The sequence below is a fragment of the Salmo trutta genome, chromosome 36 (assembly GCF_901001165.1).
Source record: "Salmo trutta chromosome 36, fSalTru1.1, whole genome shotgun sequence".
Lineage (NCBI taxonomy): Eukaryota > Metazoa > Chordata > Actinopteri > Salmoniformes > Salmonidae > Salmo > Salmo trutta.
In genome coordinates, this window is record NC_042992.1 from 30,245,653 (window position 1) to 30,261,966 (window position 16,314).

The 16,314-nt window shown below is 38.9% G+C and overlaps 1 gene segment (V, D, J or C); it reads left to right on the plus strand.

Moving 5' to 3' along the window:
- Positions 1–5,842: 5,842 nt before the first annotated feature.
- LOC115175826 (Ig heavy chain C region, secreted form-like) lies at positions 5,843–12,477 on the plus strand. The segment is given in 8 exon segments: positions 5,843–6,042; positions 6,581–6,895; positions 7,731–8,051; positions 8,182–8,280; positions 8,947–8,977; positions 9,062–9,102; positions 9,496–9,539; positions 11,788–12,477. Coding segments are annotated over 8 exon segments (1,020 nt in total).
- The last annotated feature ends 3,837 nt before the right edge of the window (positions 12,478–16,314 follow it).

Genomic DNA, 16,314 nt, shown 5'->3' on the forward strand with positions numbered 1-16,314 from the left:
CACAGGTGATACCTGGATGAGTGTTGCCTATAACGTGCAAATAAATTACCTGGGGAAAAAGTGACATATTGTTAAGCCAATCATTTGTTTGATATGCTGGACCAGCTTGCTGGGTATAAAACAAAACGTAACCTACACAGCACATGATGCATAAACCCCCAACATCTGCCTGCAACCCTGCGCCTCAGAGCTCATGACAGGTGCGGACATGTACTGTAGATGAATCCGTTTTACCTGGTCATGACTTGATCTTGCTCCCTCCACAGAATTTATCTTCAGTCAATCTCTCTCTGGTCAATTCTCTGGTGAAAATGATAGAAAGCCCTTCACTCAGCCTTTTCGTTGGGACGATTTACAGGAGGTCATTAAGGACAAGAGAAACGCTTATTATAACGGACCGTCATTTTCTTCTCATGTAATTTAAACCAATTTGCCACCGCAGCCGCTATCTTGGATAGTCAGATGGGCGTTACATGCCCATACCGGCGGTAATTTTGAACTAGGCAGTTTAACAACCGCTCAAACATATCTCGCCCTATCAACGCTGAGAAAACCTCCAATGAAGAATTTCTCAAGGGATAATCGTGAGGACGAAACGGGTTAGGGTAATGGGGGTAACTAGCCCAGACTAAGAACAATGTCTAATTGCTGACACAAAAAAAGCAATGTTTGGAGAAAAGTTGGTATGTGGATAAAGGTCATGTAAATAAATGGCTACAGTATTTTAGTTATTTCATGTTTTAGAAAAGGAGCGTTAAAAAACAAAAAACACCCCCCAACCCTTTTTTTCTTTAGTAAGTAATACTTAAAAGCTAAGTCTAGTTGTCTTATTTTATTATTTTAATAAAATATGGGGGGGAAATGGTGTTGCACATGTCACCATTAATATCCTGACTATGAGATTTGATGTAAAGTTTTTTTTACTCACCTGCACATTCATTTTCTTGTTCTTTCTTTGTTGTTCCTTTCCCATACAATCCATTATGTACAATTGCACTAAATAGTATTTGAATAATGCAAGATTTTAGATCCCAGCAGTCTTTAAAATGACATTCAGGAGAAAAAGGTTTTCAATCGTTTTTAATTCATTAAAAACAATATTCATTGGAATATAATATTGGAATGGAATATAACATTTAATAACAATAACTTAACGAATTAATTCAGTGTAACATTGATGTGGCAACTCTCTTATGCTCTGCTATTGAAGATTCTAACTTGTACATAGGTAACAAATAAAGCTATCCCAAGTGAAATTGGAGCACAACTCAAGTTAGCATAAACTAGCGCTAACTGGCCTATTCATTGTCTAAATGACAGGTAGAAACCCATTCATAACCATGAAGGGCCCAGTTACCCTCGAGTTGCCCTCAACACACTCATCCAACATATTACTACTTTAGTAAAAATTCATTCAAAATGTTCTCTCTAAACAAATGGATTGTTTATCTTAAGGCTTTCCTACTTGTATATTTAAAAACAAAAACAATTATATATCTAACTTCATTGGAATATATCTACAACTTTTTCTAAATTGAAATAAATTAGATCAACTTACCACACGCGTTTTGTTGAAATATCTCCAAAAGTTGTAATGACACAGGACATTTTTGGTTGAGCCAGAGTAGTGTCAGCCAGGGAAAGTGTTGGGGAAATTATTTGGTAATATATTGTGGTCTTAATGGGAATTACGGGGCGGCTAGCTACCCCCTGAGGGCTAGTTACCCCCTAGTACTATATTATTGACACAATGCTTGCATCGCTTGTTTAGACTGTCCATTATTGTCTCCTTCTTAAACCGGTCTATTTATTGTCATCTAAAGTATTGATCCTGACATTTAGGCTTTATTAGCTCGAGGGGTCCAGTTTTAGCCACAGTTATGTATAGGCTACAACACATGCGTAATTGCTGGTTTTGAACCGAGGTAAAATGTGTTTTATATTGGACATTCGGTGGATATTCGGTTTTCTCTCTCAATAGCTATTGAACTAAGCATGTCATGCCTATGAAGGATGGTATATTCTGAATCAGGGGTGGATGGAGAAAAATCCACGCTTTTTGTTGTGTGTGTGTGTGTGTGTGTGTGTGTATATATATATATTTTTTGTGTGTGTGTGTGTGTGTGTGTGTGTGTGTGTGTGTGAGAGTTTCAATCTTCAATAGCTCTTACACAAAGCATGCCATGACTATGATAGTTATATATTCTGGATCAGGGGAGGATAGAGATTGTTTGTTGTTGTTGTTCAATAACATTTTTAATAGCATTGTTTTTTGTTGGGGGTGTGTGTAATTTTCTCCATATTCCCCTGATTCAGAATATATCATTGTTCTAATCATGGCATGCTTGGTTGAAAAGCTATTGACTGAATAGTCACAGAATTTCCAATATACAGTGCATTCGGAAAGTATTCGTACTGCTTCATTTTTTTCGTATTGTGTTACATTATAGCCTTATTCTAAAATGGATTAAATATGTTTTTCTCATCAATCTACACATATTACCCCATAATGACAAAGCAAAAACGGGTTTTTTTAATTCTTTGCACATTTCTTTTTCTTTCAAAAATAAAAAACAGAAATATCTTATTTACAGTCAATAAGTATCCAGCCAATTTGCTATGAGACTCTAAATTGAGCTCTGCTCCATCTTGTTTCCATTGATCATCCTTGAGATGTTTCTACAACTTGGAGTCCACCTGTAGTAAATTCAATTGATTGGAAATTATTTGGAAAGGCACACAGCTGTCTATATAAGGTCCTGCAGTTGACAGTGCATGTCAGAGCAAAAACCAAGCCATGAGGTCGAAGGAATTGTCCATAGAGCTCCGAACAGGATTGTGTCGAGGCACAGATCTGGGGAAGGGTAGCAAAAACATTCTGCAGCATTGAAGGTCCGCAAGATACAGTGGCCTCCATCATTCTTAAATGGAAGAAGTTTGGACCACCAAGACTTCCTGGAGTTTGCCGCCGGCCAATCTGAGCAATTGGGGGAGAAAGGCTTTGGTGAGGGAGGTAACCAAGAACCCAATGGTCACCCTGACAGAGCTCCAGAGTTCCTCTGTGGAGATGGGAGAACCTTCCAGAAGGACAACCATCTCTGCAACACTCCACCAATCAGGCCTTTATGGTAGAGTGGCCAGACGGAAGCCACTCCTCAGTAAAAGGCACATGACAGCCGCTTGGAGTTTGCCAAAAGGCACCTAAAGACTCTCAGGCAATGATAAACAAGATTCTCTGATCTGATGAAAACAACTCTTTGGCCTGAATGACAAGCGTCACGTCTGGAGGAAACCTGGCACCATCCCTACAGTGAAGCCTGGTAGTGGCAGCATCATGCTGTGTGGATGTTTTTCAGCAGCAGGGACTGGGAGACTAGTCAGGATTGAGGGATTGATGAACAGAGCAAAGTACAGAGAGATCCTTGATGAAAACCTGCTCCAGAGCGCTTCGGTCCTCCGACTGGGGCGAAGGTTCACCTTCCAACAGGACAATGACCCTAAGCACACAGCCAAGACAACGCAGGAGTGGTTTCGGGACATGTCTCTGAATGTCCTTATGGCCCAGCCAGAGCCCGGACTTGAACATCTCTGGAGAGACCTGAAAATAGCTGTGCAGCAATGCTTCCCATCCAACCTGACAGAGCTTGAGAGGATCTGCGGAGAATCATGGGAGAAACTCCCCAAATACAGGTGAAAATAAGATTTTAGGCTCAGCAGCTACCTCGGAACAGCCCTTTGTGTGCATGGCAATGTTACAAACTTTTGCAGGTCTTTGCACCTTTTCCAAATATGCAAAATCGAGGGGTAAGTGTATTGACAGCTCCTGCAGATATTGGTCCATAGCCTACACTTTATCTGACATGGTAAATAAACGGTACATGTTGCCATAACACATTATTCAATAGGCCCGCAAATCCAAGCAATTGTTACAATCTAAAAGTAAATACCTACAAGTAAATACCCTGTTATTAATGTAGCTAAGTAGGCTGTTGATTTATACGTTTATAATTTGTCTTTGATAGGATATAAGTCATGGTAGTGTCTTCCGACTGTCTGCGACTCGAGAGACAAGGTAAATGGTGGCCTAACCACCGTGCGTAAATGTTTAGCAAAAGAGGGCGCGCGGGCATTGGCATTTGAACGCGCTTGTTTGTGCCAATTGTGCGTCTATAATGCATTAGATCAATACACCAGGCTGTATCACAACCAGCTGTGATTTGGAGTACCATAGGGCAGCGCACAATTGGCCCAGCGTCATTGTAAATAAGAATTTGTTCTTAACTGACTTGCCTAAATAAAGGTAAAAAAAACATGTATTTTTAAATAGATTGAAATATCTTCAAGTCCAAATGTTTTTTATTTTAATCTAATTCCTAACAACTAGAAGCATCTATGTGAATGTTATGGGGAAATTATTGGAGTTCACAGTTCAGCATCAGATTTAGTGTAGTTTATTCATTCGACCATTTAAAAAAAACACACAAAAAACAAGCACAAAGTCTGGGACTTATTTCCATTGTGGTCCTCTTGATCATTCATTCATCCGTCAAACACTGCATTAAAGACTTGATGCAAAATATTAACTCTTGACAGCCACAAACTCAAAGCATAGTTGCATAGTTGTGTTGTAAATGCTGACATTTTCCACCAAGACTGAGAACGTTTTCTTTACGCATGAGTGGAGCATCAGCGCATTTGGCTCCATCGCCATGCCGTCTTTGCCTTTACCGTGAAGACAAAATTCTCCGTTAGACATATTTTCAGTTTTACTTAGGTCATTTCCATTCATCTCTTATGTTTTAGCCTAAAACATTTTATTGTAATTTAATCAAACTCCTTTGGCGATTTCCGGACATATGTTCAGACTGACATGTTCAGCAATGCAAGCATTGTCATGCACACTATCTCAGAGTTTCCATGAGCATGGTGGTCTAGAAACCACAATGGTAAACAGGTAGTTTGTGTAGGCGCCGAGTCAAGCAATTTTTTCTCGCTCGGTTGCAACGTCGCTTGCGCCCTTTGTGGTTAGATCAAGGCAAGCAACGTTAGAAATAAATGGCAGGAGTTCACGAACATAAGCATAAACACGGCTGAATATATTGTCACTCTGGCCATTCGATCTGTATGTAGCTCTTCGTTTTTTTAAATGATCGGCAAGGCCTATCCAATACAATGTTGTTTTTCCCCAGTTGATTATGAACTATAGCCGATTTAGTGTGTTCATATTAAACATTGCAACTGTTGTTTTGTTATATAAGACAAAACGAAGCATTATGAAGCACGTAACTTTCTATTTGAATGTAGGCTATCTAATGTTTCTCTTAAACTTTTTTTGTTCTACTTTTGTCTTTATTCCCGCCTGGAAATAAAACAGCCTGTAATGCACGTTTGTAAATTGGATTTGGCTTGGAATCATCATTAGTTGCATGCAGAGCCATGAGTAAAGATAATTATAGTAAGTTCAGATAATTAGGCAATGTTAACTATTATAATAACTCTAATATTATTATGTAACAATACTATATTGGCATACAGGCCTCTGACCTAACGTTTTTAGTGATGCATTGTTTACAAACGAGGATTATTGATAAGATAAAATATAATAATGAGGAAATAGCCTAATATTAATATTGAATTAAGACCATGTCAAATAAAATTCACAAAAGGTAGTTTCGGCCTATACTACTTTACAGAACACTAGGCCTATAATATGTTCTTAGAGTGAGGGAAAAAAAGGTAGGTCGGTGCAATCTTCTCAATCTTCTCGCATTCATTCGAAAAACATGTTTTGTTGTCTTTGCTGGAATCTGACCTAACTTTTCTTGCTCACAGTTTGAGTTATAACGCAGGACTTTTCATGTGTTCATTTCCGTTGTCAAGGCGGTCTCGCTTTTTGAGATGTAGGCTCGGCCTAGGGGCAAGACATTTTCATCTCCTAAAGGTTGCTCAACGGACTCAAAGAGATGATGCCCTTCAAATTTAGTGAAACTAAAATGCCAGGCCCCCTGCTACTTCTGCTGTGCTGGAGCTATGTCTTGAAAGGCAAGTATGACACTATATTCTGCACACGTTGACAATGTGTCGATAATTAATTTAGGAAAGGTACATTCAGCTAGGCTAACGCTAACTCATGATGACAGTGAGGACTTTAGACTGTTTCATCATTACTCTGAATAGGCCTACATTCATTTATTTCAAGAAATATCCACAGTATTCTAGTCTGCCTACGTTATAACTTTTTCATGAACTTACTTACCTGTATGTGAGATGAAACAGTGATCTGAAATACAGTATGTCATTAAATCTATAACCTGTTTATAATTTAGTTTTGTTCATGTTATAATCAAGCAATTTCAAGATAATTAACATCTTAGGTTAGACAAAGCAGACGTATAAGATTCAATTTCGAAATCGTTTTACAAGTTGACAGTGATTTAAGCTTTTTTTTCTCTGTTCTGTATCCATGCTTGGTATATTCATGAAAAAAAGTTAACAAAGTTATGAAAACGTACCAAACATGCTAAACAGTAATTAGATGAAATATATGTTATATTCTTGTTATTCCTAATTCTGTTTTTAGCTACACACACATCAGTTATAACACAGACACCTGGAGTGGTGATGGTGAAAGCTGGTGATCCAGTGACCTTGAATTGCCATTTGAGTGAGATTCTCACCTACTGCTTCTCTGTGAGTTGGATAAAAGTGGACCCCAGGACCGGAACACACATGAGTACACATTTAAAGGTTGATAACATTTCAAAGGAACAGGACAAACTATGTTCTGCTACAATCACCAGTGCAAAAGTGAGCGACTCTGGCATGTACTACTGTTTGGCTGTTCACTCCAGAATGGTGTACTCTGGCAATGGTTCTAAGGTTATTATTTTGACAGGTAATTTAATGTCTTGTATGTTCATATTTATTCACAAAGTTTACTAAAATAGAAAAAGATCTTGTGCTAAAAAACTAAAATGTATATAATGACATAAACCTTTAAAAAATAAACACAAAACTGAATGTTAAATCTAAATGAAACAATATATATAGCACGCTGTTCTGTGAAGGGACTAATACACAGCGTTGTACGAAATCTTCAGTTTCTTGGCAATTTCTCGCGGGGAATAGCCTTCATTTCTCAGAACAAGAATAGACTGACGAGTTTCAGAAGAAAGTACTTTGTTTCTGGGGATTTTGAGCTGTAATCGAACCCACAAATGCTGATGCTCCAGATACTCAACTAGTCTAAAGAAGGCCAATTGTATTGCTTCTTTAAACAGCACAACAGTTTTCAACTGTGCTAACATAATTGCAAAAGTGTTTTCTATTGATCAATTAGCCTTTTTAAAATGAGAAACTTTCATTAGCTAACACAACGTGCCATTGGAACACGAGTGATGGTTGCTGATAATGGGCCTCTATTCGCCTATGTAGATATTCCATGAAAAATCAGCCATTTCCAGCTACAATAGTCATTTACACCATTAACAATGTCTACACTGTATTTCTGATCAATCTGATATTTTAATGGACAAAACATGTGCTTTTCTTTTAAAAACAAGGACATTTCTAAGTGACCACAAACCTTTGAACAGTAGTGAATATTCTTTGATCCTAAATCCAGTCATTGTTTTTTATTTTATTTTAAATAACCAGTTTACCATGAGGAAAACCAAGTTGGTAATTGTTAATAATATAATTGTTTAAAATGATGACCATTTTGTCCTTAGAGAGAGAAAGGGAAGGGAACAGCACTAAAGCTCCAACCATCCAAATCGTCTCTTCGCCAGAGGTTGACAGCTTCTTCATCCCTCTGCTGTGTTTGGTGTTGGAAGTGGTCCCGTCTCAGGTCCGTGTGTTCTGGCTCATAGACGGGAGAGAAGAGAGTGGACTCACTGACTCCACCTGGACAGACAACAGTGATTCAGCCACAGAGTTCACTAGGAACCAGATTCTTGTCCAGGCAGAGGAGTGGGACAGACGAGCAGAGTTTACATGTGTGGTGGAGTTTGAGGGGCAAAATATCACCAAAACACTTCTGCGGCACAATGGTAATTCCATTAGACCCAGATTTACTAAGCGTTTGCACCTGTTCTTTCAGTAAGGGATTTAACACTGAAAACAAAGATAAAACTTGAAACTATCTTTATTTAGACTTCTTTGTCTTTATTTTCACCATAGATTCCAATGCCATGTGCACAATGCTGATGTATGGGGCCTCTGCAGCTGCTCTCCTCACCATAATAGTTGCTGTCACTATCGCTGTGTGTCTGCACCGTGGTAAGATCAAATCAATGAATATTGGGCCAATACTGTATAACAAACACCAAATGATCTTGTGCAAGACAATTTATACCATTGTACTCAGCAAAGGATGTTATGACCATTGTAATTTAGGGGACACACACCCCATCAATTGGTACATTTGCAGGATATAAATGTACAAGATGTAGTCTTTTTTATAACTTACTAGTGCCCACTGAAAAACACTAAGGGCATGTTGTGATTCCTATGGTCATGGGTAGTCGTGTAGGTAAGACAGTTCAGTGGTCAGACCTATATGGTTTGTTTTTTTACACCATAGAATAGGTGGCTAAACATATTCCATCAGGCCATTTTCTGAGCAAATGGAATAAAAACGGATTTCGTAGGTCTATATTTTCTCATTCACAGGAATGTTGAGAATTAAAATCTGTTGATAATTCTTGACTTTGTTCCTCTTTCCCCTCTTTCACACAAGTCAGGCTCTCTGTAGTGGTTCTAGTGACCTTTATGGCAAGTGTCTGCTACATTTAGACAGTTCTTTTGCAGTCTACTCCACCTGCTTTTGAGATCAGAGAGTGAATATTAACAAATGGCCATGGACAAACGACATTATCAGTGAATCATGAGGCTTTCTTCAACCTGGATATTAAGTGTGTTAATTCTATTGTTTTTTTCCTATAGGGCATCCTGTGGTTATTGATGCAGATACAAGGTTTGAGTCTGACATTCAATCCCAAATTGGATTATAGAAAAGCCTGTGATTGCTAGAGTGTGAAATCTTCTGTTTTAATTTCAGACAAAGAGGCACGGGCACTGAGAACAGACAGGATCAGTCTGGTAATTATTATCATTATTTTTAATATTAGGATTGGTACAACACAACAGCCGACTACTTTAGAAGGATTTTAAGATGGCTTTTATCAACTTGGAGGAAATTAGTGCCGGAAATGTTTTAGCGTTTTCATTATCTTTTTAACTCTTCAGTTGAAATAGATTTGAATGAATGAGCTTTAATTAAATATTATTTGCTCCCCAAATTGCGCAAAATAAATCGTAGAGAAACACATTGTGTACCATTGTAGCACTTTGAGACACCCTTAGTTTTCACAGCATCTCTTGATGGAGTATGCAGGGTTGGTTGATTGAAGGATTCCAAGTCTTTTTGAAGTTGTCTGTTGGGGGATGTCATGTCTGCATTGGTGTTTATGTTCTGAGTTGTGACGTTTGCAGGGAGACGTGGAGAAGCAAGAAGGGCAGTCAGATCATCGTTCTCGGTAAGTAGCTGTTGTATTTGGGTTAAACTATCATTTTTGGTCGTGCTAAATGTTTTTTATGTTGCATGATTTTATAATCCATTGCCATGCTATCAGATTTTCTCTAAAAAAACATTTGATATGGACATTTTCCATTGAACATGGTTTTTAGTTTATATTTAATTCTTTTATCGGGAAACGGCCCCATAGTGTATTCATTTTGAAAAAACACAAATGTTATGATCCGAACATACTGCTCTGAAATGTCTCGTACTGGTGTATTACTTGTTAAGTCTGGTGGAATTACAGTACTTATAGGTGATATACAGTGGGGGAAAAAAGTATTTAGTCAGCCACCAATTGTGCAAGTTCTCCCACTTAAAAAGATGAGAGGCCTGTAATTTTCATCATAGGTACACTTCAACTATGACAGACAAAATGAGAAAAAGAAATCCAGAAAATCACATTGTAGGATTTTTAATGAATTTATTTGCAAATTATGGTGGAAAATAAGTATTTTGCCAATAACAACAGTCTATCTCAATGCTTTGTTATATACCCTTTGTTGGCAATGACACAGGTCAAACGTTTTCTGTAAGTCTTCACAAGGTTTTCACACACTGTTGCTGGTATTTTGGCCCATTCCGCCATGCAGATCTCCTCTAGAGCAGTGATGTTTTGGGGCTGTCGCTGGGCAACACGGACTTTCAACTCCCTCCAAAGATTTTCTATGGGGTTGAGATCTGGAGACTGGCTAGGCCACTCCAGGACCTTGAAATGCTTCTTACGATGCCACTCCTTCGTTGCCCGGGCGGTGTGTTTGGGATCATTGTCATGCTGAAAGACCCAGCCACGTTTCATCTTCAATGCCCTTGCTGATGGAAGGAGGTTTTCACTCAAAATCTCACGATACATGGCCCCATTCATTCTTTCCTTTACACGGATCAGTCGTCCTGGTCCCTTTGCAGAAAAACGGCCCCAAAGCATGATGTTTCCACCCCCATGCTTCACAGTAGGTATGGTGTTCTTTGGATGCAACTCAGCATTCTTTGTCCTCCAAACACGACGAGTTGAGTTTTTACCAAAAAGTTATATTTTGGTTTCATCTGACCATATGACATTCTCCCAATCCTCTTCTGGATCATCCAAATGCTCTCTAGCAAACTTCAGACGGGCCTGGACATGTACTGGCTTAAGCAGGGGGACACGTCTGGCACTGCAGGATTTGAGTCCCTGGCGGCGTAGTGTGTTACTGATGGTAGGCTTTGTTACTTTGGTCCCAGCTCTCTGCAGGTCATTCACTAAGTCCCCCCGTGTGCTTCTGGGATTTTTGCTCACCGTTCTTGTGATCATTTTGACCCCACGGGTTGAGATCTTGCGTGGAGCCCCAGATCGAGGGAGATTATCAGTGGTCTTGTATGTCTTCCATTTCCTAATAATTGCTCCCACAGTTGATTTCTTCAAACCAAGCTGCTTACCTATTGCAGATTCAGTCTTCCCAGCCTGGTGCAGGTCTACAATTTTGTTTCTGGTGTTCTTTGACAGCTCTTTGGTCTTGGCCATAGTGGAGTTTGGAGTGTGACTGTTTGAGGTTGTGGACAGGTGTCTTTTGTACTGATAACAAGTTCAAACAAGTGCCATTAATACAGGTAACGAGTGGAGGACAGAGGAGCCTCTTAAAGAAGAAGTTACAGGTCTGTGAGAGCCAGAAATCTGGCTTGTTTGTAGGTGACCAAATACTCATTTTCCACCATAATTTGCAAATAAATTCATTAAAAATCCTGCAATGAGATTTTCTGGATTTTTTTTTTCTCATTTTGTCTGTCATAGTTGATGTGTACCTATGATGAAAATTACAGGCCTCTCTCATCTTTTTAAGTGGCAGAAATTGCACAATTGGTGGTTGACTAAATACTTTTTTTCCCCACTGTACCTGGTTGTGTAAATACACATTGACATTTGTACATGGATTATATTTGTAAACAAACTCAAATGAATTGAGGCTAAACCTACCTTCACCCCTAGAATGATTGTTTTAGATTACTCAGTCATCTCCATTGTGAATGTATTGATTGACTGATGTAATATCACATCCATAGTATGAATAGTCACATATGAGAGCCTGGTTTACATTTGCAGTATTGCTGCCCCAATTCAGTCCACATAAAGTATTAAAGCAGTTTTGTATACTTGAATATAAAGCAACAACTATACTGTACCTATTTCTGAACCCTTGAGAATTAACTCCCTGGTGTTGATCGTTCCACAGGAGGTCCAGTATACGACTTTGGACCATATCAATTTTGGGAGACACACAAATACAGTTCTCCAATCAGATTTTGACAAAGAAATTACATAAAGGTTCCAGGTATTCTTTCATGATCTAGATGCTTATAAAGTTCCACTGAAAACATTGAGATTATTACATATGTATTTGTGTACAAAGCAAGAGCCAGTGTCCGCAATTGCAAAGTGCCCAGAACCAACGATGCGGCACAGAGCTCTTTCTTTTATACTGGAATTCAACTGTAGAATAGACTCCCATTCGTCATTAAGCTGTCCCAGTCCAGAAAGGTTTTCAGAGGTCAGGTTAGAGCCCTTCTGTCACAAAAAGTCTACAGGTCTGAATAGGAAAATGACTGAAATATTCTTGAATTTTGTATTGATTGTGAATTTGTTATGGTGTAGGCTAGTTAGCGACTTATCATCGGCCCATGTCACAGGAGGTTGGTGGCACCTTAATTGGGGAGGATGGGCTCGTGCTATTGGCTGGATTGGAATAGTATCAAATACATCAAACGCATGGATTGATGCCATTCCATTTGCTCCGCTCCAGACAATATTATCAGCCGTTCTCCCCTCAGCAGCCTCCACTGGCCCATGTATTTCCATGTATTTTCTTGTGTCCTGTTTTTGTCCTACACAGAAGACCACATTGGAAATAAATGTTCTTACACAATTGTGTGTCATCCTCTGGGATTCTTTGTACTTTTAAAACTAAGAGTTTTATTATCCAAAATCAAATCAATCAATATGGCTTGTAAATTAATGCTTTTGTTTTTGTTTGATTTCATTTTATTACCTCTTTATCTAATTTATCATTTCCCTGGAACTCTTAGTGCCAACCAGGCCTCTGTTTTTGAACAGATATCTAAAACATATGTTTAAAAACTTTGCTTGAATGCAAAAAAAATATGATGTTAAAATTCTCAAAGGCACTTTGACAAACTGTACGTCTTATTTCTCTGAGCAAAATGAAAAGGCTCACTGTTTTTGGAACATGAGTTGTTTGATCCTGCACAGACTGCAGATTGTGTAACATGAGAAAGTGTCACAGGTAACAGGTGTAGGACTGTAGCCTTGGGAACAGAAGCTCACCACAGACCACAGTAGTTTAAGCTTTAGATCTCTCTCTCTCTCTCTCTCTCTCTCTCTCTCTCTCTCTCTCTCTCTCTCTCTCTCTCTCTCTCTCTCTCTCATCTCTCTCCTCTCTCTCTCTCTCTCTCGTGTGGTATTCTGAGCATGATATGCTTTTGGACAGACACCGCTTTGATCAAATCTGTGCTTTGCTTATAACGAACCACTAGCAGATTCTATATGCAGGCTTTTTCACCCAATAGCGCATTATGCTAGAAAACCTTTTTACTTTTGTGATATGCTCCCATCCTATCACCTAACCTCAGCAGCTTTCACGATATGAATGAAACTCAGACAATAGATGGAATGTGCTGTTATTATTGTAACAGTTCATTTTCTACAACAACATTATTTTAAAGGATTGGAAAATAGTTATGCTCCCACTTACTTCTGAATGGGAAATTAAGCACCCTGGCTGATGAGTGACAAGGATGTGTATTCCATCCAATTCACACAGGATTTAATAAAAGGTTTAGTAGGTTTCAATGAAGTGTAGCTGGATTCAGTCATGGTGAAATCAAGTAAGTAATGGCAAGACAGAACAAAAGTATTACAATGAAATGTTAATGTACTCTTAATACAAAGGACAGTACAGTTATATACACTTCTACAGTATGATACAACATGAGGCAATATAGACCCATCACAGAAATAATCATTTTGTAAAATATGACAGCTACTTTTTAAAACGTTGATACAGATAACTTGGTTAACGGAGTTTCCTACCTAATGTGTTTGAATAGTTAACTCCAGCCTACCTGATGTTTGAATGGTAAAAAACAACTACAGACTGAGTGACAGGACAGGTAGATTTATAGTAAACACTCACATCTACTGGATGTTTGGAGACAGTGACACAAGATGACTGCCACGAGATGAGAAAGAAGAACATTTCATCATGACAGTACTTGAAGGATAGATAGCACTTTATGGAAGCACTAGGCTCCTCTAACATATTATATGTGTTATGCATATTGCATAAAATGTAATGAAATCAAAAAGTTAATAAATAAGAAAATGAGTCAAACTAAAATATCCTATAGCCTTTCAAAACCCAGTTGGCCAGCCGCAAGAGAGAAAATGTACTACATACTTAATAACATCTTCCTAGTTGGTATGAAGCACTCCGATTCTCTCAAAGCACTTTTATTCTGAATGTTGATTTACTGCAGTTTTCACAATGAAAGCCCTCCTCCTTTTCTTTAGTTTAGGGATTTTCTGTTGCTTTTCTCAAGCTAGCCTAAAGAAGAAACTGAAATTGTTGCATGTTGCGTTTATATTTTTGTTCAGTGTAGCTACGTGTGTGCGTGAATCATAGTCAAAAGTAAAAAATAAAGAAAAATGTTAAACAAAAAAATCTGACTAACTGAAAGTGCTATCTGTGTTCATTAAAGATTTTACTGAGTTACAGTTCATATGTATAAGGAAATCAGTCAATTGAAATAAATTCATTAGGCCCTTACCTATGGATTTTACATGACTGGAAATACAGATATGCATCTGTTGGTCACAGATACGTTATGGATTAGAAAACCAGTCAGTATCTGATGTGACCACCATTTACCTCATGCAGCCTGACACATCTCCTTCGCATAGAGTTGATCTGTAGAATGTTGTCCCACTCCTCTTCAATGGTTGTGCGAAGTTGCTGAATATTGGCAGGAACTGAAACATGCTGTCATACACGTTTATCCAGAGCATCCCAAACATGCTCAATGGGTGACATGGTGAGTATTCAGGCCATGGGGACATTTTCAGCTTCCAGAAATTGTGTACAGATCCTTGCAAGAAGTTGCCATGCAATATCATGCTGAAACATGAGATGATGGCGGCGGATCAATGGCATGACAATGGGCCTCAGGATCTCGTCACGCTATCTCTGTGCATTCAAACTGCCATCGATAAAATTAAAATGTATCAATTGTCCGTAGCTTATGACTGCTCATACCATAACCCCACTGCCACCATGGGTGACTATGTTCACAATGTTGACATCAACAAACCACTCCTCCACACGACGCCGTCTTCTCGGTACAGTTGAAACCAGGATTCATCTGTGAAGAGCACACTTCTCCAGCGTGCAAGTGGCCATCGAAGGCGAGCATTTGCCCACTAACTGCCAAACTGCAGTTAGGTCAAGAGCCTGGTGAGGACGACGAGCACGCAGATGAGCTTCCCTGAGATGGTTTCTGTCAGTTTGTGGAGATATTCTTCAGTTCTGCAAACCCACAGTTTTCATCGGCTGTCTGGGTGGCTGGTTTCAGATGTGGAGGTCCTGGGCTGGCGTGGTTACACGTGGTCTGCGGTTGTGAGACCGGTTGAAAGTACTGCCAAATTCTCTAAAACAACGTTGAAGGCGGCTTATGGTAGAGAAATGAACAGTAAATTCTCTGTCAACACCTCAGGTGGACATTCCTGCAGTCAACATGACAAAATGCACGCTCCCTCAAAACTTGAGACATCTGTGGCATTGTATTGTGTGTCAAAACTGCACATTTTAGAGTGGCCAGCACAAAGTGCACCTGTGTCATGATCCTGCTGTTTTATTAGCTTCTTGATACCCCACACCTGTCAGGTGGATGGATTATCTTGGCAAATACGGAAAAACATCTTACCTGATTTGTTGCTCTTGCCTGATAGTTGTGCCCATGCAGTCAGTGTAATGAGAAGAAGAAGAGCGGAGACAATTCCCAGCACCCTGTAGAGACTCACTATGGTGTAACACTGTAGAGAAGTCTGACAGTGACACACAATAACATCTCATCAAATGCAATGGCACAGTTTAATACAAAACGTTTTTCAATATCTTCATATTCACTGAATTTGTCAAATTAATAGACTACTTACTACATTAACATACTGTCAATATTATTACAGTAGTACAAACTATGATATTAAGGGAAGAGGAGTTCCCATTTTGTTTCAGGGTTTTGGTGAAGGAAATAAAAATGGTTTTAGATCATTTGGAAACAGATTTATAATTATATATAATTGTTTTTACAAATACATGCCTGTGTTTGTTGTAGGAATGAGCAGACCAAAGTGCAGCGTGTGTGTCGTTCCACATTTTATTTATACTGTGAAACTATGCAATACATAAATAAACTAAAATAACAAAAACAACAAACCGTGACGCAGAGGTAAAACATACACTACTCAAAATGAATCTCCCACAAACCCAGGTGGGACAAACCCCAACTAAAATATGATCTCCAATTAGAGACAACAATGACCAGCTGCCTCTAATTGGAGATCATCTCAAACAAAGCCCAACATAGAAATACAAAAACTAGAACAACCCAACATAGAAAAACTAAACTAGAAAAAAACCCTGTCACACCCTGACCTACTCTACCATAGAAAATAACAGCTTACCATG